The sequence below is a fragment of the Rana temporaria genome, chromosome 8 (assembly GCF_905171775.1).
Source record: "Rana temporaria chromosome 8, aRanTem1.1, whole genome shotgun sequence".
NCBI lineage: Eukaryota > Metazoa > Chordata > Amphibia > Anura > Ranidae > Rana > Rana temporaria.
In genome coordinates, this window is record NC_053496.1 from 73,153,840 (window position 1) to 73,178,259 (window position 24,420).

Consider the following 24,420-nt stretch of genomic DNA (forward strand, 5'->3'; position numbering starts at 1 on the left):
ACGTTCACGTTGAAACCAATGACGTTCTTGTGACGTCATTTGGAGCAATGCACCCTGGGATATTTTCTCAACGGCGCATGCGCAGTACGTTCGGCGCAGGAACGCGCCTAATTTAAATGATCCACGCCCCCTACCCGGATCATTTGAATTAGGCGGGCTTGCGCCGGGTGATTTACGCTACGCCACCGCAACTTTACAGGCAAGTTCTTTGTGAATAAAGCACTTGCCTGTAAAACTTGCGGCGGCGTAACGTAAATCAGATACGTTACGCCCGCCCAGTTTTACGCCGCTGGACGAGAATCTGGGCCATAGTGTACTTCTTTGAAATCCACCATAACCATGAGCCCAACAAAAGTGACTTTTCCCAATGCACGGGAATAATGATTCAAAGAATGAATACATTTCCAACATGATGGAAAATCTTGGCAATGATAATATGTCTTCAGTGCCCAGTCTCATTGCTAATATTTTTCATCGAAAGTATCCAATTATTGCAAGCAAGGCTCAAATGTGTGTACTTGTGTACTGTATGTTAGGAGCTTGATTTTTATTAATGCTGTGGGCTCATTTAAAATGGTAGACCATAAGATGGTTGCCATATGAAATGTGAGATTTTCAGTGGATCAAAGTCTTGTCTATGGAATGATTGCTCAGACGAACCTTTATACCACTGATGGATCTTGAAGTTTTTTTGTTTTTTTTTAAATATCAAATATTAAAGCATGCTGTGGATGTCCTGTTTAATACAACAGGCTGCATGTAACAGGATCTGAGCATAATTCTGCAGGGAGAAATGAAGCCACATACACAAGCAGAGAATTGGGATTCTGTAGTTAGCTAGTATAATGCATTGAAAAGGTTTATGGATTTCATAGATAGAAGTTAATACTGAAAAGCCATAACAAACTGCAAAATGACTTGTGAGGCCTCGTACACACGGCCGAGGAACTCGACGTGCCAAACACATCGAGTTCCTCGGCCAGTTCAGCCCTGAAGCCGCCGAGGAGCTCGGCGGGCCGAGAGCTCCCATAGAATAACGAGAAAATAGAGAACATGTTCTCTATTTTCTCGACGAGTTCCTCGGCGGCTCCATCGGGCCGAAAGTGTACACACGACAGAGTTTCTCGGCAGAATCCGGCTCTGACCGAGTTTCTCGCCGAATTCTGCCGAGAAACTCTGTCGTGTGTACGAGGCCTATGGCAAATACATACTCATTCTAGTTTTCTTTGTAAGTAAATGGCTCAATATACTTTTGGCCCTTGTATTTTAGACCTCACTTAAGAAAGAATAGCCAGCTAACACAACTTGTCAGTAATGCCGCGTACACACGATCATTTTTCAGCATGAAAAAAACGTTGTTTTTAAAAAACTTCATTTAAAATGATCGTATGTGGGCTGCACATCGTTTTTCAGGTTCTGAAAAACGACTACATTTTTTTTCGAACATGCTGCATTTTTTAACATTGTTTTAAATGTCTTTTTTCCGGTTGTAAAAAATGATCGTGTGTGGGCTAAAAAGACGAAATAAACCTGCGCATGCTCAGAAGCAAGTTATGAGACGGGAGCGCGTGTTCTGGTAAAACTACCATTCATAATGGAGTAAGCACATTCATCACGCTGTAACAGACAAAAAAGCGCAAATCGTCTTTTACTAACACGGAATCAGCTAAAGCAGCCCAAAGGCGAATGGAACTTCCCCTTTAAAGTGCCGTCGTACGTGTTGTACATCACCGCGCTTTGATAGATCATTTTTTGAAAAAAAGGTGTGTAGGCAACATCGTTTTAATGATTAAGTTGGGAAAACGTAGTTTTTTAGACATGCTGAAAAACAATGTTTTCTTTCATGCTGAAAAATGATCGTGTGTACGCGGCATTAGGGTAGATTCTGTAATAAGTTCAAAGTAAAAGAGAGGAATATCAGTCAGATAATGAGGAAGACTTGTGTGAATGTGAATACTTTATTATTTTTGGAATGTGAATGCATTTTGCTTGTGAAAATGCAAATTTTAATGCCATTACCATAATATTCATAATGATGACCTTTGTTTTTTGACCTTTCCAGAGTGGCTTTACTCCGCTACACATAGCCGCGCATTACGGGAATATTAACGTGGCCACCCTACTACTAAGCCGGGGTGCAGCTGTGGACTTCACTGCCAGAGTAAGTCACCACTCAGTTTACCTTACTAAATGTTTTTTAATATACTGACTGTTAGGCCCCGTACACACGACCAGTTTCCTCGGCAGAATTCAGCTTTCGACCGAGTTTCTGGCTGAATTCTGCCGAGGAAACTGGTCGTGTGTACACTTTCGGCCGAGGAAGCCGACGAGGAGCTCGACGAGGAAATAGAGAACATGTTCTCTATTTCCTCGTTGTTCTATGGGAGCTCACGTCCCGCCGAGCTCCTCGGCGGCTTCAGGGCTGAACTGGCCGAGGAACTCGATGTGTTTGGCACGTCGAGTTCCTCGGCCGTGTGTACGAGGCCTAAGACTGTTGTAGATAAATGTGGGTATGAGGGTGTTCATAGATGTATAGCTCCCAACTGTCCCTGATTTCGAGTGACTGTCCCTGATTTGGAACAAAGTCCCTCATTCCTCCTCATTTGTCCCTCATTTTGTGTTTTCCAGCGCTAAACCTTTGATCTGAGTTCTAAATTGCTACATTTGCAAATTTCAAAAGCCAATATAAAGGCATATTAACCCCCCTGACGGTAAACACGAGCGTGACTCGGGGTTGGTTTTACATGTTAGGATCGGCAAACCCGAGTCACGCTCGGGCTGGACGGGCTTACCTTTCGCTGGATCCACAGGCTTGGTTTACTCACCTTGTCCCTGGATCCAGCGATGCCACCCGCTGTGTGAGCGAGCGGGACCTCCTCGCTCGATTCACAGTATCCCCGTGTGCCGCCGATCTCCGTTCCCTGCGACGTTACGACGCACGGGGACGGAGAACGGCGCCAAATTCAAAAAAGTAAACAAACACATTACATACAGTATACTGTAATCTTATAGATTACAGTACTGTATGTAAAAAATACACACCCCCTTGTCCCTAGTGGTCTGCCCAGTGTCCTGCATGTACTTTTATATAATAAAAAATGTCATTTCTGCCTAAAAACTGTAGATTGTCCAAAAGTGTCCCTTTATGTCAAAAATGGTTTTAGATCAGCTAGAAAACAGCGATAATAAATTATAATCACTTGCAGAAATGTGCGATAGCGATTTGCGGGGAAATTCGTCATAAAAAAAATAAAATAATGACAGCGACAATTCTGCAACTGCAAATTTCAGTGATTTTGAGTTGATTACATTATTGAATAATTTTTATTATAATTATATTATTATTTGTTATAATTATTTATAATTATTTATTATATTATAATTTATAATTTTGTTTTAAAAAAAAAAAATCATACCCGGGATGCCTACAAGACTCTTGCTTGGTCAGATTTAAGTGAGTTATTTCTAAAAATTACAGGCCTACAGTATAAAACGCCAATTTCCTTGCAAAATAAATGTACCGCTTTTGGTACGTAATTCCAGACAGAATCATACCGCCAGGGAGGTTAATGGTAAAAAAAGCACTTGTGGGTTTAACCATCCTATTTTTTTGTACAAATCTCCTTTAAGGAGGCATGGTAAAGGGTGTGTCCTATGCTTGCATTCTTTTGCCGATAGGTGTCCCTCATTCCCATCTGAAAATTTGGGAGGTATGTAGATGGGTAGATCTCACTGAAAACAAAGGGTGATGAGTAGGGTTGAGCGAACCTGAACTGTAAAGTTTGGGTTCGGTACGGACTTTGGGTTTTTCCCGAACCTGGACCCGAACCCGAATAATTGGAAAAAGTTAGGGTCCGGGGAAAAAAAAATGCGCGGAGGTCCCCGCAAATTCAATAACCAGACCCTTTAGGTCTGGTATGGATATTAAGGGGAACCCCGCCGTCAATTTAAAAAAAAAATGACGTGCGGTTCCCCCTAAATATCCATAACCAGACCCTTCATAAACAGACACTTACCTGCTCCACGGCTCCAGCGACGTGCCGGGGGGCAAGGAGCGGAGCCCCGGCCGGCAAGGAGCTGGAGCCGCGGAGCAGGTAAGTGTCTGTTTATTAAAAGCCAGCAGCTACACTTTTTGTAGCTGCTGACTTTTAATAAACTTAAAAAAAGTCTGGAACACCCCTTTAATGCAATGGGACCATTCAAGTTTCATATATGCACAAGTGAACAGCAGACACTGATCATTCACCAAGCATTCACTGGTGGTGAATGTATTACTGTCATTTAAAACGCATACAGCGAGATATCTTATTCACTACTTTATAGGTACTGTATGTCACAGTCTGCTGGCACCTCACTTTTCCCCCAGTGATTGCTGCTCCAAGGGAAGGTTTGCAAGGCTTACTTGAACCATGTGAATTACATCCTCTTACGGGCAGCAGATGCATACATCTATATATAAGTTCCAGGTTTCCAGGGAAGAGACCTCTGTACCTGTACATGTTCTTACATGGTCATTAATGCTTCCTTCCTGTGCACATGTACTATTTTCGATTTACAAAGTACTAGATCAAATCAATACAGAATATTAAATTGCTGTTTAAACATTCCCTCTCTCCACCACAACTGATAAATGAAGAAATGAAGGAGCCATGCTGCCCATTTAAATAGTGGTATTGATCCCCAGACAAAGGCATGTCTGTTTTAATGCTTTAGAAGCACTATTAGTAATGGACATGAAGAGTGAAGCTTTCACATTAAGGGCTCTTTGCTGACTGATGTAAATTGTCGTTGTTTTTTTAGTAGAAACATGTTATCTCTGGAAACTGGGCTGTTCGCCCATTTCTAGTTTTGCAGTAAAATTTGAGAATACCCCACTGTATGTTTACTTTGTGTTCCCATTCACATGGCATTACAAAAAAAAAGCTTACCCTCTTTAGATGTTAAGACAGACAGGGGTAGATCCACAAAGAAATTACGCCGGCGTATCTATTGATACGCCGGCGTAATTTTAAAATGCCCGCGTCGTATCTTTGTTTTGAATCCTCAAAACAAGATACGACGGCATCTCGGCTAGATCCGACAGGCGTAAGCCTTCGTACGCCTTCGGATCTAAGATGCAATTTTTCGGCGCCCGCTAGGTGGCGTTCCTGTCGAAATCCGCATTGAGTATGCAAATGAGCTATTTACGGCGATCCACGAACGTAAGTCGGCCCGTCGCTTTTTTTCCGGTCGTTTGCGTTCAGCTTTTTCCGGCGTATAGTTAAAGCTGCTATACTGAGGCATACTCAATGTTAAGTATGGCCGTCCTTCCCGCGTACAATTTTGCATTTTTTACGTCGTTTGCGTAAGTCGTTCGCGAATAGGAATTTGCGTAGAATGACGCCATCGTCGTAAGCATTGGCGGGTTCCGGTTTAATTTCGAGCATGCGCACTGGGATACCCCCAGGGACGGCGCATGCACAGTTAAAAAAAAAACGTTGTTTACGTCGGGTCACGCCCCCATCACAGCCATTTGAATTAGGTGCCCTTACGCCGCGAGAGATACACTACGCCGCCGTAACTTATGGCGCGGATTCGTTGTGGATTCAAACCAAAGAAAAGTAAGTTACAGCGGCATAGTGTATCTTAGATACGCTGCGCCCGGCGCAGATGTCTGTGGATCTACCCCACAGTGCTCAAATTTGGTTTACAACTGATAATGAGATCTATCAGCACAGTACAGACAGGGTTAATTATGGGAAAACAGCTCCCCTGCCCCCTCATAAATAAAGAGAACTAAGTATGAATTTTCAGTGCTGGTGTTATCAGAAAAGAACAATTTAAAACGGTAAACAGCAGCTTGTAAATATTTTTTTTTTAAAAACAAACAAGCAATAAAAACATTCTAAGTAGAAGGCCAAAATACAGTAGGAGAAGGCCAGAACCGTTTCAGCCTTATATTTCTATGTGCATAAATATTATAGATTTTTTGTAACTTTTCTTAGTGACCGTATTGTCGTCAAGACAGGAAGTGCAGTGAAATCTCTCCAACAGTGCCTCAAAAAGGAATAAGAGGTTCAAAAACTGCCCAATTCTGTATAAAACTGTGAAAAGTAAACAGTTTTAGCTTGAGTTACACTTTAACACTGCCATGTCACTTATACTAGTACCCATACTATACCCAGACTGTAAACTTTGGTTACTTTGGGGAACAGTGTGGAAAAAACATGTTGCTGATTTGGATTGTACTTTCAGTTGATACAACAAACATGCTTTGTACATTAGTTCTGCAGATTATTATTATTATTATTATACAAGATATTATAATACAAGGTAGCACCTATAGTTTGCTTAGCACTTTACAATGTAAAAGAGACCATACCTTTACAATACAGGTCAATACTGGTGGGCTAGGAGGGCCCTACTCATGAGAGCTTACAATCTAAAGGGAAGGGTAAGTGATACAAAGGGCATCAACTGTGATGGATAAGATGATGGAGAAAGAAAATGAAAATGTTTTAAGTGGAAACATTATAGGCTTCACTGAATAAATGATTTTTCAAAGATCGCCTGGGTGGACAGAGTTGGATAGTCAGACAGATTGGGGTAAGGAGTTTCAGAGGACGTGAGAGACTCTGGAGAAGTCCCTGGGGTAAGTATGGAAAGAAGGTGACAAGGGAGCTAGAAAGTAGGAGGTGATGGGATGAGCGGAATGGATGGTTTGGGTGATTGTTTTTGAGATGAGGTTGGTGATGTAGCTTGGGACAGAGTTGTAGATGGCTTTTTATATTGTTGTTAGTATTCTGAATTGTATACCCTGGTCGAGCAGAAACAAATGCAGGGAACCACCGAGGGAGGAATAGTTACTAAGCTGTTGGTAAGATGAATAAATCTCCAGATAATTAGCAAATATCATAGGAAAAAGCCATATATTCCTTCAGACTTGAATGGCTTTTGGCATTTGATTTTCTAGTAGTTTTTTGCTTTTACATAAATACAAGACCTGACTGTTCACTTTTCATACATTTAAGCCTCGTACACACGACCGAGGAACTCGACCGGCAAAACACATCGTTTTCCTCGTCGAGTTCCTTGTTAGGCTGTCGAGGAACTCGACAAGACAAGTTTCTCCATTCCTGTCGAGGAAAAAGAAGACATGCTCTCTTTTTGGCTCAACGGGATCCTCGACAGTTTCCTCATCGAAAAATGTACACACGACCGGTTTCCTCGGCAAAAAAAAAAATCCCAGCAAGTTTCTTGCTGTTTTTTGCCGAGAAACTCGGTTGTGTGTATGAGGCCTGACTTGCTGTTGCTTGTTTAGATATTTTTTTCTGACTGTGTCTTCTTTCCCTCCCTTTGTATATGTGCGGATGTCTGATTTAGTGCAGCACATTTCTATATTATTCTGGTTCAGTGATTCCTGTCACTTGGTGGCTGCCTCAATTATTTTGACTGACTGATATATATTTACAGCACAGCATCTTAGGAATTCCCGATTATTTTTTTTTTTTTTTCAAATGTTTTTATTAGATTTTCAAACATAAGTTTACAAACATTTTCATGAAGTTAGCATATTCAATACATGTGCACAGGTAACTTTGATATAGCATAGTATATTTTTCTAAAAAAAAAGTAAATAGAAGGGGGAAATATAGAAAGTTGTCTGTAACGAGCACTGTTTAACTCAACAATGAATATACAACATATAGGGGAAGGGATAGGAATAGTCTAGGGAAGGAATGTGCAAGAGTCAGAGAAATTCAATGACCGGCTTATATCAGATTCGGTTTGGGTCAATATTTCAAGAGGGAAGAAATAATAATATTGTTATTACGGTATAAGTTAGCAACAGTGACATATCAGTCCGTCAGGGTTTCATTAACTTAAGATATTCATCTGATTTTGTAAAGTGCGTCCAACAAGACCACATATCAATGTAGGCTTTAGATGAATCCCTAGATTGGTATATTAGTTCTTCCATGCTAGCAATGTGGTTAACTCTGCGTAACCAATCTAGGATGGATGGTGGGAGAGTTTGTTTCCATTTGATAGGGATACACAGTCTTGCTGCGTTAATCAAGTGTATAATAATGGTGTGTTTATAGGTAGAATGGGAGAGACTTGATAGGTGTAACAAGTATTGTTCTGGAGTGAAGTCAGGTGTAAAGGTAGTAATGTGCGCAATCAGTCTATGTACTTCCTTCCAGAATTTTGTAATTGCGGAGCAATCCCACCATATGTGTAATAAGGTACCCGGTGCACTGGCACATCTCCAACACAAGGGAGATGTGTCAGGGTTGAATTTATGTAGAATAGAAGGTGTTCTATACCACCTCGAATAAATCTTGTAGCCGTTTTCTTGTGTTAAAATGTTTAACGAGCCTTTGTGTATTCGCCTGAATATGGTTGTCCATTGTTCAGACGTTACAGAGATTTGAAGCTCCTTTTCCCATTTAATGTTAGTATTGTCCTTTAGAAGGTCTGTGTTTGAGTTGAGAAGGGTGTACATAAGAGATATGAGATGTTTCTGAGGAGAATCCCTAAAACAAATAGATTCGAACATCGTTCTAGGCCTATACCACCCACTATTTTGGCTCCATTTGTTCAAAAATCCAGTGATCTTGATAAAACTGATGTTTGAAATATTACTATTCTTATTAACGGATTTGAAGGATTCATAAGAAACGAGGGAACGGTGTTCAAAGAATTCCGCAGCCCTGTGTGTTACTGTGGGAGTGTTGCCTGTGTATTTTGCGTCATAGTCAGGAAGAGGGATTTCAAGATTATGGGTAACCGGAGTGAATGGTCCATATATAGAGGACAGGTCAACTGTTTTGCAAAGATACCTGAATATCTTTAGAGATGTTCCCGTCACGGGATGTATTTTGGCGTTACGTGGGATTTTTTTGGTAATGGTCCAAGGTAAGTGTCTTATAGGTACAGACGAAAGGCTAGAAATCTCTTCCAATTTAATCCAATCTTTGGAGTGTAGATGCACATGCCAATCAGCTATTCTGGATAAGTGAGTGGCCCAATAATATTTGCGCAAGTCTGGTACTCCAATTCCACCTAGAAGTTTTGGTGTAGTCAATTTGTCCCAGCTTATTCGTGGTTGCTTCCCACCCCATATAAATCTTAGGCAGAGTCGCCTAAATGATTTAAAAAAAGAACCAGGAACAGTTATAGGGAGTGTCTGGAATAGATATAGAAATCTAGGAAGAATGTTCATTTTTAGAACATTCGCTCGGCCGAACCATGAAAATATACCTTTATCCCATCTCGTTATGTCCGAGCTAACCATATTTAATAAAGGTACAAAGTTATTAATGTATAAGTCTTTTATATTAGATGACATATTAATGCCCAGATAAGATAAATCCTTATCTACCCAAATAAATGGGAAGTTTCGTTTGCATAGTGTTACTGCATCATTGGGTAGTGAGATGTTAAGGGCTCTGGACTTTGCTAAATTTATTTTCAAATTAGAAATATCTTGAAACATTGAAAAATCCTTCAACAAATTGGGGAGCGTAATCACGGGATTAGTTAGAAACAGCAAAATATCGTCAGCGAATGCTGCTAACTTGTATTGATTATTTCTTATAGTGATACCCACAATATCGTGGTTGGTGCGAATTCTACACAAGATGGGTTCTAAAATTAAAATAAAAATAATTGGAGACAGCGGGCATCCCTGGCGTGTCCCATTCGACACAGAGAAAGCCTCCGACAGGCTACCATTAACCTTGATCCTCGCCTTTGGAGATGAGTATAGAAGGCCAATGAACTGCAAAATACGGTCTTGGAGGCCAAAAGAACTTAAAGCTGCGTGCATGTAATCCCATGCGATCCTGTCGAAGGCTTTCTCTGCGTCGAGGGAGAGCATAAAGCCAGGGAATCCAGATTCAATAAGCCAATTTTGAATGCAGAGGGCTTTGATGGTGTTATCCCTAGCTTCCCTTCCCGGGGTGAAGCCCACTTGGTCCAATGAGATTAAATCTTTTAAAAGAGGTAAGAGGCGATTCGCTAAGATTTTCGCGTATAGTTTAATATCCACGTTTAGTAATGAAATGGGCCTGTAATTAGATACTTGATTCCTATCTTTGTTGGGTTTGGGAAGCACGACTATATGGGCATCGAGAAGTTCATTAGAAGGTGGCCATTGATCAGGTGTAGAGTTAAATGTTGAAATAAAATGGGGAATTAGCGTATCCTTAAAAGTCTTATAGTAGTTGACCGAAAAACCATCTGGTCCAGGACTTTTACCTATATTTAGTTGATGGAGAGCGTCAAGGGCTTCAGATAATACCAATGGTTTATCTAAACCTTTTGCCACTTCCAGGTCTAATGGTTTAGGGCCGTAGGACTTAAGAAAGTCAGCAATCATATCTTTTCTCGATTGTGTTTTATTGGATGGATCTTTAGAATGTAAATTATATAAGTTTGAATAGTATAATTGGAATTGCTTGGCAATATCAGAAGTGCATGTGAGTTTATTACCTTTAGCATCCATTATAGAATGGATATTGTCAAATTTTTTATTTGAAGCATTTAAGGAGTTGGCTAATAGCCTACCGGTTTTATTTCCGTATTCGTAAAAAAATTTCTGCGAGTATATATTATTTCTTTTAATTTTCTTATCCAATATTTCAAGCAATTCATTCCTGGCATCAGTTAATTCCTTGAGCACATTCGAATTCAGGGAACTTTTATGGGACTTTTCCAAATACCCTATTTGGTTGGTGAGTTTTTCTATATGCTCCCTCCTATCTTTAGCCCTCTTAGCCGCCATGGAGATAAATTCTCCTCTGATTACACATTTGTGGGCAAGCCACGTAGTCGGAAGTTTTACATCCGGTGTTGAATTTTCCATGAAGTAATAAGAAAGCAAAGATTGTATTCTATTAACTATGCTAGCATCGGTGAGCAATGAGTTATCCAACCTCCAAGATTTACGTGGGATAGGTCCGTCATCAAATGTTAAACACATAGATATGGGATTGTGGTCTGACAAAACCATTGGATCTATAGAAGCGCTTTTCAGACATTCCAGGTCCCCTTGGGATATAAAAAAGTAGTCCAATCTGGAGTAAGTATTGTGTGGGGGAGAGAAGAAAGTATAGTCTCTTGACGACGTGTTCAAAGTGCGCCAGGAGTCGTGTAAGTTAAGTCTATGTAGTAGATTTTTAACCAGGTTTAATGTTTTGTAAGGGGTCTTGGAAGAACCGGATGATGTGTCAAGAAGGGGATTGATAGCTAGGTTAAAATCACCTCCTAAAATTATCATTCCATTAGCAAAGGCTTCAAGGGATTCCAGGACATTTTTAAAGAATGAAGCGTGGAGTCTGTTGGGGGCGTAGATATTTCCCAAGGTTATAGGCCTATTATATAGCAAGCCCCTTATAAAGATATACCTGCCTTCTGTGTCTAATTTTGTATCTAAGATTTGGATGGGACAGCGTTTTGATATTACAATTGAAACACCTCTACTCTTGGAATCCGGGTTAGTAGCATGGATCATGTGAGAGAATGTTTTATCTTTAAATAAGGGGCAGTTATCGGTTTTAAAGTGCGTTTCCTGTATGAAAGTTATGTCAGATCTAGATTTTTTAATCAACATTAGCAGTTTAGACCTTTTTTCTGGTATATTGAGACCCTTAGCATTAATAGAATATAATTTTATTTTTAGTTTTGAATCAATCACATTGCCAGCCGGTGAAGACATTTCTATCTTGTAAGCAAAATTAAGTAATAAATATTAATCGGATGGGGGAGTAATCAAAGGAAAAGAGGAAAGGATGGGAGGAAGGTGAGCAGAAAGATCTCACCTAAAAAAAAAAGGAGGGGGGATAATTCAAAGATCAATTAAATCAAGTAAGGGGGATACCAACAAGGTAGTAAAACTATATAATCAAATTCCTCCTATCGGAGGAAATATAGCAACCAAAATGTAGCAATACCCTTTTGTCCTATTCCTAAGAGGAGAATTAGACAAAGAATATTGCTACTCGGGGGTTGAAAATAGCCAGACACAAAATCAGCAACCCAAACTACCCGTCTGCCCTCCGCCGCAGACGCTTCAGAAGCTGGTTATATAAACATAAAACGGATGTCACATTAACAACATACTTTTACCAGTAATACTAAAAAAGAAAAAAAAAAGAAACAATTTAACAAAGGTATAGTGACATTGTGCAGGAAATCCGACTTTGTGTGGACATTTCCACTATTGCCTCACAAGTAATTATCAAACCTATTTGTAAATAAGGCTAGAGATCCTCACAACGAAAACAATGTCACAGTTTGTATCAGTAGTGAAATTTTCACAATATACAAACATACTTTTCAAACTGTAGCAATGGAGAATAATATATATTCAATAAACAAAAAGTATACTTATGTATCATTTGCATCTAAAACTATAGCAAGTCTCAAAGATAACAACGCCACTAATCACCACTCATTTGTCAGATAGAAAACAAATGAATAGGGATAAACAAAAGGGGCGACATTGTTATAAATGAATAGGGAAAAAAATATATTATATAAATCAACATTTCAATATCCTTTTCTTGATCTTCTTGCTCTTGGTGAAGATGTTGATTGGGGATCAGTGTTTGGATCAGCAGAGGATGTCAGTCGGCCGTCGTTTGAATGGGATCGTCTTCTCCGGTGTCTTGATTGAGTCGTTTCCATTGGATCATCCTTAGTACTTTCTTTAGCTGGTAACTTGAAGCGGTATTCGGCATACCAATCAGGAAGTTCTAAGGGTTGTATGCCCATTGCCCTGCAGAATGCCCGGAGGTCTTCTGGGACTCTCAATATTGCCGTGTGTCCCTGATTAGTAGCCTGCAAGCCGAACGGGAACTTCCACTTGTATATAATTCCGTTATCTCTCAGTCTGTCCAGTAAGGGTCTCAGGTCTCTCCTATTTTGCAAAGTGATGGGGGAAAGGTCCTGGTAGAAGGAAATAGGATGACCCTCATGGATATACTTTGATCTTAATTTGGCATTTCTTAGAATTCCCTCCTTAAGCTGGAAATCATCCACATGACAGATAACATCTCTGGGGGGATCCGTCGGCTTGCCTCTTGGTCTGAGAGCCCTGTGTATACGCTCCATTTTTATGACCGTAAGTGGGGGGCGTCCCAGCAGGTTATTGAAGATCTCAGATACAACAGTGATTAGTTGATCCACATCAAATGACTCGGGTAAACCCCTAAGCCTTACGTTATGGCGCCTGCTGCGATTTTCCAAATCTTCCAGCTGGCGATTCATTTCTCTGAGACGCAATGTATTGGCATCTGCTTTGTTGTTTATGTGACGCAGCGCTGTCCCCTGTTGCGCAGTTACTTTTTCAACCTCCTGCACTCGCGCTGTAACTGCGCGCATCTCTAAACTGATCTCTGCCATGGCTGCAGCAAGGGTAGATTTTATATCCGCTGCTACAAGATGAAGGTCATTGAGGCTGGGGGATTGTGACATATCCTTTGAAGTCTTAGTACCGGACCCGTCATTCGGGGAATCCGGAACATTACCGGCAAATTGAACTCCGTTGGCTCCCATAGGGAGGCTGTGGGTATCAGTCATTGCGGAGTTGTCTATTATGTCCAAGAGTTATATTTATTCCAAAACTCCTTTTTGGGATACGGGAGTGGTACCAAACGAATCCCTGAAAATCAGGGGTGTTGATTTTCAAAGTCGGGCTGGTCGGTCTTCTTACCGGCGCTTATGCGATCCGTTCAAAATCTGCGGCGGCGGGAGCTCTCCTTTCAAGCTGCCATTCTCGAGTCCGGCTAGACCACGCCCCCCAGGAATTCCCGATTATTAAGCCATGCAAAAACCACAAAATGTTTTCCTAAAGGAACTCTGATAATTATAGTTTGGATTATCACCTGCAACCAGCAAAGAGGTGTAAAACATTTTGGAATCTTCAACATTATGCCAATGTGACGGTTCAGTCTGTTAAGTGGCAGTTTGAAACAGGTCTTAAATTTTGTATAAAGTTGTGTCTTTGAAAAGAAAATAATATTTCAACCTACTCTGGTGGGAGGATGTCCTGTGTTATATAACTATTTCTTCTTAAAGCGGGAGTTCACCCAATTATTATTTTTTTTCTCCTTTCCCCTTAGATTCCTGCTCGTTTTGTATAGGGGAATCGGCTAGTTGTTTTAAAATATGAGCCGTACTTACCGTTTTTAAGATGCATCTTCTCCGTCGCTTCCGGGTATGGGTCTTCGGGAGCGGGCGTTCCTTCTTGATTGACAGTCTTCCGAGAGGCTTCCGACGGTCACATCCATCGCGTCACTAGTAGCCGAAAGAAGCCGAAAGTCGGTGCGGCTCTATACTGCGCCTGCGCACCGACGTTCGGCTTCTTTCGGAAAATCGTGACGCGATGGATGCGACCGTCGGAAGCCTCTTGGAAGACTGTCAATCAAAATAGGAACGCCCAGTCCCGCAGCCCATACCCGGAAGCGGCGGAGAAGATGCATCTCGTAAACGGTAAGTACGGATCATATTTTAAAACAACTAGCCGATTCCCCTAGACAAAACGAGCATCCATCTAAGGGGAAAAAGTGTCATGTGCGGGTGAACCTCCGCTTTAATTTGTATGGAGGTCTGGAGCGGTTTTCTCTGAAGCTCTGTACACACGGGCCAGAATCTCATCAGAGAAAAAACGTAATTTTTCCTGACAAGATTCTTGGCAAGATTCTCTTGCCGGCAGAGTGTACACACACACACACTCAATTCAAAAGAACCGCCGTTCTTTCGAATGGCACAAACGTGGTGACTTTTTCTTGTTGAGATTCTGGGCAGCTTTCTTGACGAGAAACCTCAAAGGGTTTCTCGGCAAAAACTGGGATTTTTTTTTTGCCGAGGAAACCGGTCGTGTGTACATTTTTCGACGAGGAAACTGTCGAGGATCCCGTTGAGCCAAAAAGAGATCATGTCTTCTTTTTCCTCGATGAGAATGGAGAAACTTGCCTTGTCGAGTTCCTCGACAGCCTAACAAGGAACTCGACGAGGAAAACGATGTGTTTCGCCCGTCGAGTTCCTCGGTCGTGTGTACGAGGCTTCATACACATGCACAGTTTACTCAGCAAGTAAGGTCCTACTCAATGTATAATTCTATACAGCATCTACATGGCTTTGGCACCAGACTTTTTAAACCTTTTCAAAGGCATCTAATGATCCTGATATCACATCTTTTTTTTTTTAAGTTGCTATGTGAAATACTATTCCTGATACCAGTATTCATTAAAATCCTCAACAATAATCTAGTGAGGCCTCCACAGAGTCAACACCAGAACTGACCAGAGAAGAGACATTGTAAAACCATTGAGTAGGTACCATGTAAAATAGGAAATGTTATATGTAGAATAAGTAGAGCGGGCGGAATTTGAATTGTGGAAAGGCTTCGTAGTGGGGGAGAACTTTGAAATCCTGATCTGGGGAGCAAACACAACCAACTAGCCCTTTAATGTGTTGGCTGAAAAAAGTGTACCCTGCAAAGTTTTCCATGGTGCCTCACTTATTGGTGGCTATGGTGGAAAGTTTATCCACTACGGTCCGTCCCAAATCTACTGCATTCTCCATTTTCTATATGGTTTAAACCAGTGCTGAATAAAATATTGATACAAAAGTATCTGCAGTTATAGCATTTGTATTTAATTGATGTAGGTTGAGTCTCCAGAATGCAAACGCGATGTCTAAGCATGTAGTTGTTAACCTACTGTAATCCTCCTTTGCTGTGGAATTAAAAATGAACTTATCGTATACTCTTGTTTTTTTACAGAATGACATTACTCCCTTACACGTGGCTTCCAAGAGAGGTAACGGAAATATGGTGAAACTTCTGCTTGATCGAGGAGCTAAAATTGATGCCAAAACAAGAGTGAGTTGATATGTAATGTAGTCTGAGATAGATTAGATGTTGGAACCATTGAGAACAGTGGAATTTATTGTTTATTTATCTTGATCAGATTTCTCTTTTCTGTCTTTGGGGATGCCAGGGTATGTGCATGTCTCTAACATATGTTATGCTAAGTAGCTGGCCACAGAATAGACAATGTGTAAGAAATCTTAGACTTCCATAACTTATTGGGAGAAGACTCTAAATGGACCATGAATGCAATCAGAAGAGAAGTGGAGCATGTCCATCTCTTCTGCATGAGTTCTTTATCTGTTGTTTTGATTATATGTGCTATCCAGTGTATGTGAACATGAATCTTTTGTCTCCAAGAGTTTTACATTTAATTTCTGAGATGCATAGTAAGCAATATAGAATACACATAAACAAATGCACACAAGACAAATACACCTTATGCTAATTTGTTAAAGCGGAGGTTCTGTCACTAGATCCAGCATACTGCTGACATCTGCAGTATGCTGGATTTAAAAAAAAAAAATTGTAGTTATCGTTTTAGCGGTCTTTCTTCTCCGGCTCCGAGCGGGGAATCCTGCGGGGAGTAGGCGTTCCTAAATCAAGCGCAGTTGATTGATGGGCTTGGATAGCGCGTCATGCCATCCAAAAATAGCCGAAGTGACTCTTGGCTGCTTACGGCGTTATACGGCGCCTGCCGTGTAGAGCTGACTGCGCAGGCGCCGTAAATTGCCGAGTGTCACGTCAGCTATTTTCGGAAGGCGTGACGCGCTATCCAAGCCCGTCAATCAACTGCGCTTGATTTAGGAACGCCTATACCCGGAAGAATACGCCGCTCGGTGCCGGAGAAGAAAGACTGCTAAAATGATAAGTACAAAAAAAAATCCAGCATACTGCAGATGTCAGCAGTATGCTGGATCTAGTGACAGAAAGTTGATTTTTGGGTGAACCTCCGCTTTAAGTATATACAAAGCAAACAGCTTTTTTTTCGTTTTGATTAGAGTGGTAGAGTGTTAAAACCCCTGCTTGATTTTTTTCTATCTGTGGCCCTATTAGAGAGCAAATCCTGTCACTTCCTGTCCTGCTGACAACAGTATTACTAGAAATTACATATAACCTGCAACAAGGGCACATACAGCAATACGCATCTGTTCTAATTTTCCCTCTAAAAAAAAACTCTTCACATCACACCACATATAACAACATGATAATTCATGGCAGTAACGTGCAAGCTGATTTTTTTTTATGCATTGGCATGCTTCCTAAAGTTTATCTGTTGAGGAACATTTTGCATTTTTTTTTTCTTTTCCACGCACAGTAGACAGCAGAAAAAAAAGCCAAAATTGCTGGCATTTCTATCTCAGGCCCCGTACACACGACCGAGTTTCTCGGCAGAATTCAGCCAGAAACTCGATCGGAGCTGGATTCTGCCGAGAAACTCGGTCGTGTGTACACTTTTCAGCGAGGAAGCCGACGAGGAACTCGTCGGGCCAAATAGAGAACATTCTATTTCCTCGTTGTTCAATGAGGAAAGTCGGCCCGCCGAGATCCTCGGCGGCTTCATCACTGAACTCGACGAGGAACTCGATGTGTTTGGCACGTCGAGTTCCTCAGACGTGTGTACGGGGCCTGACTGTCATCCAATTCTATCCCCTGTTTTTAGCAGACAGGATCAGATTGGATGTTAGCAGGTGTTAAAGGACACATGCTCCATAGAGGGCAATGGGTGGTCCAAACAGGCCTGCCTAAACACAGGCGGACCTGATCAGTCTGCCCATGTGAAAGAGGCCTTAGGCTGACATAGAGTTGCTTCTATAGGCTAAAAGAACACCAAACACCTGTATAAACAGCGTTTTTTCCTTTTTTTTTTATTATTGGCCAATGTGCATGAAGCCTAAATCCTTCCCAGGTCCCCAGAGGGATCAAAAAAAGAAAAGCTTTTTCACTTCAGTTGTATTGTGTTGATGTGGTAAGGTGTAAACATGTTGCATTTCAATGCAATGCACTGCATGGCACATATACTCAACCTCATGGTAAGAACGAGGTCTGTAGGAAACCATTGTTTTCTAGGTACCCTTGCAGTGACCTGCATTTATCCAGTGCAGAATAATGCAAGTCACCAGAATAGGTGGCAGGTGAATGACCCTGACAGGAGAACATGAAACATCAGCAGGCATGAAGGTCTGTTCTCTGCAACCCACATAATAATCGTTAGGTCAGACTTGAATGGCAGCAGTACCAGCTGAATTGAGACCAGCTGGAACCTGTTAAAAATAAGTCTTTCTCATTCCCTGCCAGCTCGCTTTGGGAAATCCTGTACTTCACATTCGGGCCAGTTCAGGAAAATCTATGGCACTTAGCAACACTACTCTAAGCAGAAAACTACATGAAAGGTCTGTTTATCAAAAAGCAGCTTCAGATATCATACATTTTAATGAGTGCGTCTGGAAGGCAGAAACATCTTTTGACTTAGATGCTGAATGTGCATTTAGCTTATAACTCACGCATCATGCCTTACGTAACGCTGATACTGCAGTATTGATTTTCTGGAGAGCAGCCAGTCCTTCGCTTTCTGAATTATACATAAATGGACCAGGAGGTGAGATATGTCATGTGAGATCGGACCCATTTCCTAATGTCGACCGGCTCATTTGCAGCACACGCATGTCGGCTGTGGGAAATCTGTTTAAAAGGCCAGTACAAGTTAAACACAAGTTGAAATCAAATCCCTAAACAGTTGATGTGGTAAATGTTTACCATTCTACCTGCCAAGGGATTTGTAGTTTTGTACAGCCAATGTTGTGGTACACACATTTTCATTACAGCTAGACAGGTGGCAAACACAGATATTGGTTCAGCAATTTATCTTTTGGATTCAGCAATCAAGCTTTTTATGTCGCCTCCTGTCCTTCAGTTTCTCTATTGGATAGAGACTCCGCATCCTCATCTTAGTCCCCTGAACAGGGGGTTTATCTAGTAAGGTTAAGTAAGTAAAGCTGACCCACCAAACAGGGATCTTAAAGGCTAAAGTGCCCATGCACTAGTCGATTTTTACTTGAAATCTTGAAATGTTTAATTTGTTAGATTTTCTAATTATTAGTGAGGTTAAATAGACTTTTGTTTTAGGCCACAGTGATGAGAACATTTTAAAGGGGCAGTATAGAATTTATTTTTCTCAAAACAATTAATTTCTGAAAGTGAATGTGGTTTTGGTTCTTCAAAGTCCATTCATTCCAAAACCAAATGTTAAAAGCAAACCACATGTTAAAGTCATTTGAACAACATTTGGCAAGTTACCAAATAAATGTACTGGGAATTTTCATACAAATGTTTGTATGAACGTTCATTCGAAAATCTACATGGCGAGGTTCACGTGGGGGTTATTTACTAAAACTGGAGTGTTCAAAATCTGGTGCAACTCTGTATAGAAAGCAATCCGCTTCCAGGTTTTAATACCAAAGCTTAATTGATCAAGCTGAAGCTGATTGGTTACCATGAAGAGTTGCATCAGATTCTGAGTGCACCAGTTTTAGTAAATATGCCCCACTGTTACATTACACCCATATTCACAGTGTAACATGGTGCCATGTGGACCACCCCCTCCCAAAGAGGCCACCGTTCTTTCAATGTCCTGGGGTTCTTCTCCCCCTTAATTCCACCCATAGGCATGCGTACAGGGTGTGCCACCCCGTGCAGTGCCGATTTCCCCTGCTTCCTAGTGCCTGTCTCCCCCCTGTAGTGCTGCCAGCTTTCCTCCTCTTCTTTCTCATTGTCTATAGCGGAGGAAGTTTTAGAATTAAATTAATATTTAATTTACTGTCCCCTTCCTTCTCTGAATGAACTCAGTAAGTGATCTGCACCAATCACTCATGTGTTCATTCTTAACTGTGTTTACTATGTTTCACTTTGTGAATAAACAGAAAGCCGCTTAGCATAGAGCACTTCCAACCCATTTTATAATCACACACATGAGGGGGGTAATTACCATTGACATTTCCTGCAGCTATCCAACTGAAAGTCTGTGCCTCAGTATAAACATGGAGCGGGAGGAAGAGCATGCAGGAGCCTGGCATTGCACTTGCGATCCACTACAGGCTCACCTCCAAAAATATAACAAATGCGCGCTTTTAATTTTTCTTACAAATATACTGTATGTGCATTTATTATTTTTATTTTATTTTTTTGCAAAAGGTGGACTTTGCCTTTAAAGCTAAACTCCAGGCAAACCCCTATTTTTCTCTTCAGCGGTAACACCTCAGGTCGTTTCCCTTCCCCAGCCTGTGATTGGACAGCGAAAGGGGAAGTAGCAAACTAATGAGCTCATCTCTCTCATTCTGCTATCAGTATAGTATGTCCATTCTTAGCACATAAGCACAACTTACTAGCGCCTTGTTCTGCTTCTTGCAGTACCAGTCTGAGCTCAGTAAATTCAGGTACTTACACTGCTTGTGCTTAAAGGATAAGTTCACCTTTACAGAAGAAATAATGCACATATTTTCACAGAAAGAAATGTGCATTTACTATTCTTTCCTGCATGAGCTTGGGAAGCATTGCAGCTGCTATCAGTAGAACACGGGTGCAATATGGGCTCCTGCAGGCAAGCCCTATCGCTTTTAGCTCATGCCTCTGTGTGGGCTTTCTGTTTAAAAGCCAAAGAACATATCCAGTGGACTACAAGAGAGTTCATCAGAACCCCTGTGACCGAAGAAACTCTCTGCTGCAGTGGGAGATGGTACTTGTAGTTTAGTTATTCACAGAGATCTATGAATGAATGACATAGCTGTGTAGCCGGAGCCCTGTACAACCACACTGTTTTAAATAGTGACAGCAGGTGTGAGGAGAAGAACCCCGACCTGCTGCCACAGGGATGGGGGGACTGGGAGGGGGGAGAGGGGGGACAGGAGCTGAAACATGGCACACTTTCCAAACAAAATACCCTAAAAACATGTTCCAAAGGTGAACTTATCCAACACATTCATTAATGTATTAACCTCTCTGGCGGTATTCCCGAGTGTGGCTCGGGGGGGGGGGGGGTTTCTGTATCAATTGGAGTAACCCTGAGCCACACTTGGGACTGCATCACAGTATCCTGGTACAGGTTACTTACCTTGTCCCCAGGATCCTGCGATGTCCCGCCGCTGTATCCTCCGCCGGATGTATTACTGTTCTGGGCTCCGTTCCCTTTGCGTGTTGTGATGCATGGGGGGGGGGGGGGGGGCGGAGCCCAGTGGCAAATTAAAAAAAGTACACAAAAGATAACACATACATTACACTGTAATCTGTGAGATTACATTAACTTAGCAAACCATGTCACCTCTCTTTTGTCCCTAGTGCTTTGTCCAGTGCCCTGCCTGCACTTTTATATTATCTATATAGTTCTTTCTGCCTGGAAACCTGAGAACGTCCATGGGATCCAAAAAGCATCCCTTTACATCAAAAGGGGTTTTAGAGCAGCTAGAAAACAGCGATAGTGAATTAGAATCACTTGTAGAATTGAGCGATAGTGATTTGTGGGGAAATTCATCATCAGACACTAAAAGTGATGGCAGCGACGATTCTGCGACAAATTTCAGTGTTTTTGATTTGATTAGATTATTGAATAAAATGTATTATTATTATTTTTTATAATTATTTATAGTTATTTAATATAATTTATGATTTTGTGTTTCAAACTTTACCATATCCGGGATGTCTTCTAGACTCTTGTTTAGATTTAACCCCCCTGGCGGTATTCCCGAGTCTGGCTCGGGGTAAGATTTCTGTACCAAAAGCGGTATTCCCGAATCAGACTCGGGCTCGCCTCACAGCAGCCACAAACAAAGTTACTTACCCTATCCCTGGATCCTCCCCGCTGTGTGAGCGAGTGGGTGCTCGCTCGATTCACACAGTGTCCCTGTGTGCCGCCGATCTTCATTCCCTGCGACGTTACGATGCACGGGAGCAGAGAATGGCGCCAAATTCAAAAAAGTAAATAAACACAATACGTACAGTGTACTGTAATCTTATAGATTACAGTACTGTATGTAAAAAATACACACCCCCCTTGTCCCTAGTGGTCTGCCCAGTGTCCTACATGCACTTTTATATAATAAAAACTGTTCTTTCTGCCTGCAAACTGTAGATTGTCCATAGCAACCAAAAGTGTCCCTTTATGTCAAAAGTAGTTTTAGAGCAGCTAGAAAACAGCGATAATAAATTATAATCACTTGCAGAATTGTGCGATAGCGATTTGTGGGGAAATTTGTCATAAAAAAATAAAAGTAATGACAGCAACAATTCTGTAACTGAGCAAATTTCAGTGATTTTGAGTTGATTATATTATTGAATAATTTTTATTATAATTATATTATTATTTGTTATAATTATTTATAATTATTTATTACAATATAATTTATGATTTTGTTTTTCAAACTTTTTCATACCCGGGATGCCTACTAGACTCTTGTTTGGACAGATTTAAGTGAGTTATTCATAAGAATTACAGGCCTACAATGTAAAACACCACATTTCCTTGCAAAATAATGGTACCGCTTTCAGCACCTAAAATCTGAAATAATCATACCGCCAGGGAGGTTAAGGGAGTTATTTCTAAGATTTACAGGCCTACAATATAAAAGGCCAAATTTCTATGCACCGCTTTGACATTGAAAAATCGGACATAATAATACCGCCAGGGTCAGGGAGGTTAATGAACACAGAGCTTTGTTAATTTGGGTATTTTAGATCTGCTTGGGATTCAGCTTCAAATCAGGAAGTAGGAGAGGGCCTAGCTGTCATTGTGTGTATCATAAGAATGACTGAGCAGAATTGCAGTACATATCCTTTTATAAGTAAGGCAATAAAATTGCAAAAGGAATAAAAAGTGTAATACCAATGCCATTATTCATAGATGCAGCTTTAAAAATTCCATTATCAGTACTTGTTATGAACCTTCAGTGTATTTTTTGGTTCTTGTAACAATGTCAAACCACTGTTGTCTACAAGACACTGGGGTTGGTTTACTAAAACTGGAGAGTGAAAAATCTGGTGCAGCTCTGCATAGAAAAAAATCAGCTTCCAGTTTTTTTTTGTTTTTTTTGTCAAAGCTAAATTGAACAAGCTGAAGTTAGAAGCTGATTGGCTACAACGCACAGCTGAACCAGATTTTGCACTCTCCAGTTATAGTAAATCAATCCCATTATCTTAGCCAATTCACTGATTATAGCCTTCTTTACATTTGTGTTTGGGGGGCAGTACAAAAACATGGCAAAAAATATCCCGCCTGATGGGATACCCCACAACCGCATGTAGTGATTGCAGCACATGGTTGCAACGACATGTCATTTTCGGCAACCCCCCCCCCCCTTCTCAACTTTAATGTGACATGTCATTTTGCGTAGGGCCCCAGGGAGGTCAGGATTGGCACTGGGTTATAGCATAGCTCCCAACTGTCCCTGATTTTGAGGGACTGTCCCTTATTTGGAGCAATGTCCCTCTTCCCCCTCATTAATCCCTAATTTTGGTCTGATCCCTATAGTTGTATATAAAATGCACTTTTTATCTTCGAAAAAGTGTTTCCCAGTGCCAAGCCTTTCATCCAATTTCTAAATTGCTGCGTTTGTACATTTTAATTGCCAATATTAAGAAATATTTGTAGTAAAAAAAAGTCCTTGTGGATTTAATAAACCTTTTTGTGTTTGTTAATTCTGCTTTAAGGGGGTGTGGCAGGGGGCGTGTCATATGCCTACATACGTTTGTTAGTAGGTGTCCCTCATTCCCATCTCAAAAAAGTTGTGAGGTATGTTATAGGTGTTAAAACAGATGAGAAAGAAGCATGAAACCTCCTCCCCACCTGCAAAGCACCCTCTAAAGCAGGGGTCTCCAAACTGCGGCCCGAGGGCCAGACGCGGCCCTTTGCTAGCCTTTATCTGGCCCTCAGGGCTTTATTCCTCCCACTGATATGAGGCACTATTCTTCCCACTGACTCCAACAAGGGGGCACTTTTTCTTCCACTGATACCAATGATGAGATACAATTACTCTTACTAATAGGGGCACTACACCTTATCCTACTGATTGCAAACTATGAGGCCATATTTATTCTCACCAATGCTGGGCCCGGGGCTTTTTCTGCCCCCCGCTGGCCACAATCCGGCCCTCCTAAAGGCTAAATAACAATAAACTGACCCTTTGTTTGAAAAGTTTGGAGACCCCTGCTCTAAAGAGTGCTACCCTGTGGATTGCTCTTCAGAGGGTGATGTCAGTGTAAACAAGACCCACAGGAGGTGGGCTGTGTATCAGAAAATGGAGTTACTCACAGCAGCAAAATAATCTCATTTTTTTTCAGTGCAAAAACCCTTGCAAAATTCTCATATATTTTAAGCAAAAGTCTAGTATTTTTAATCCTAACATAAAGAAAACAGCATAGACATTTGCTGCATGCAAGTCATTTATGATGTGGAGTTGTCTGCACACTACCTCTCAGCATCCACGGGTTCAGGCTTTTTGCCCATTAGTCAACTTAGCCCAAAGTGTTTCCTTTTCCAGATGTTAACCATTTAAATATAATAAAATATGTCT

The 24,420-nt window shown here is 41.2% G+C and overlaps 1 protein-coding gene across 28 annotated transcripts in view; it reads left to right on the plus strand.

The window, feature by feature from the left end:
* The window catches only part of ANK3 (ankyrin 3), a 391,181-nt gene that overhangs the window by 144,545 nt on the left and 222,216 nt on the right, over positions 1–24,420 (plus strand). For all 28 annotated transcript variants that reach the window (XM_040362029.1, XM_040362006.1, XM_040362007.1 and 25 more), the window contains 2 exons: positions 2,063–2,161; positions 15,776–15,874. In XM_040362029.1, coding sequence (XP_040217963.1) covers positions 2,063–2,161; positions 15,776–15,874 — 198 coding nt within the window. The remainder of the gene's footprint in view (positions 1–2,062; positions 2,162–15,775; positions 15,875–24,420) is intronic.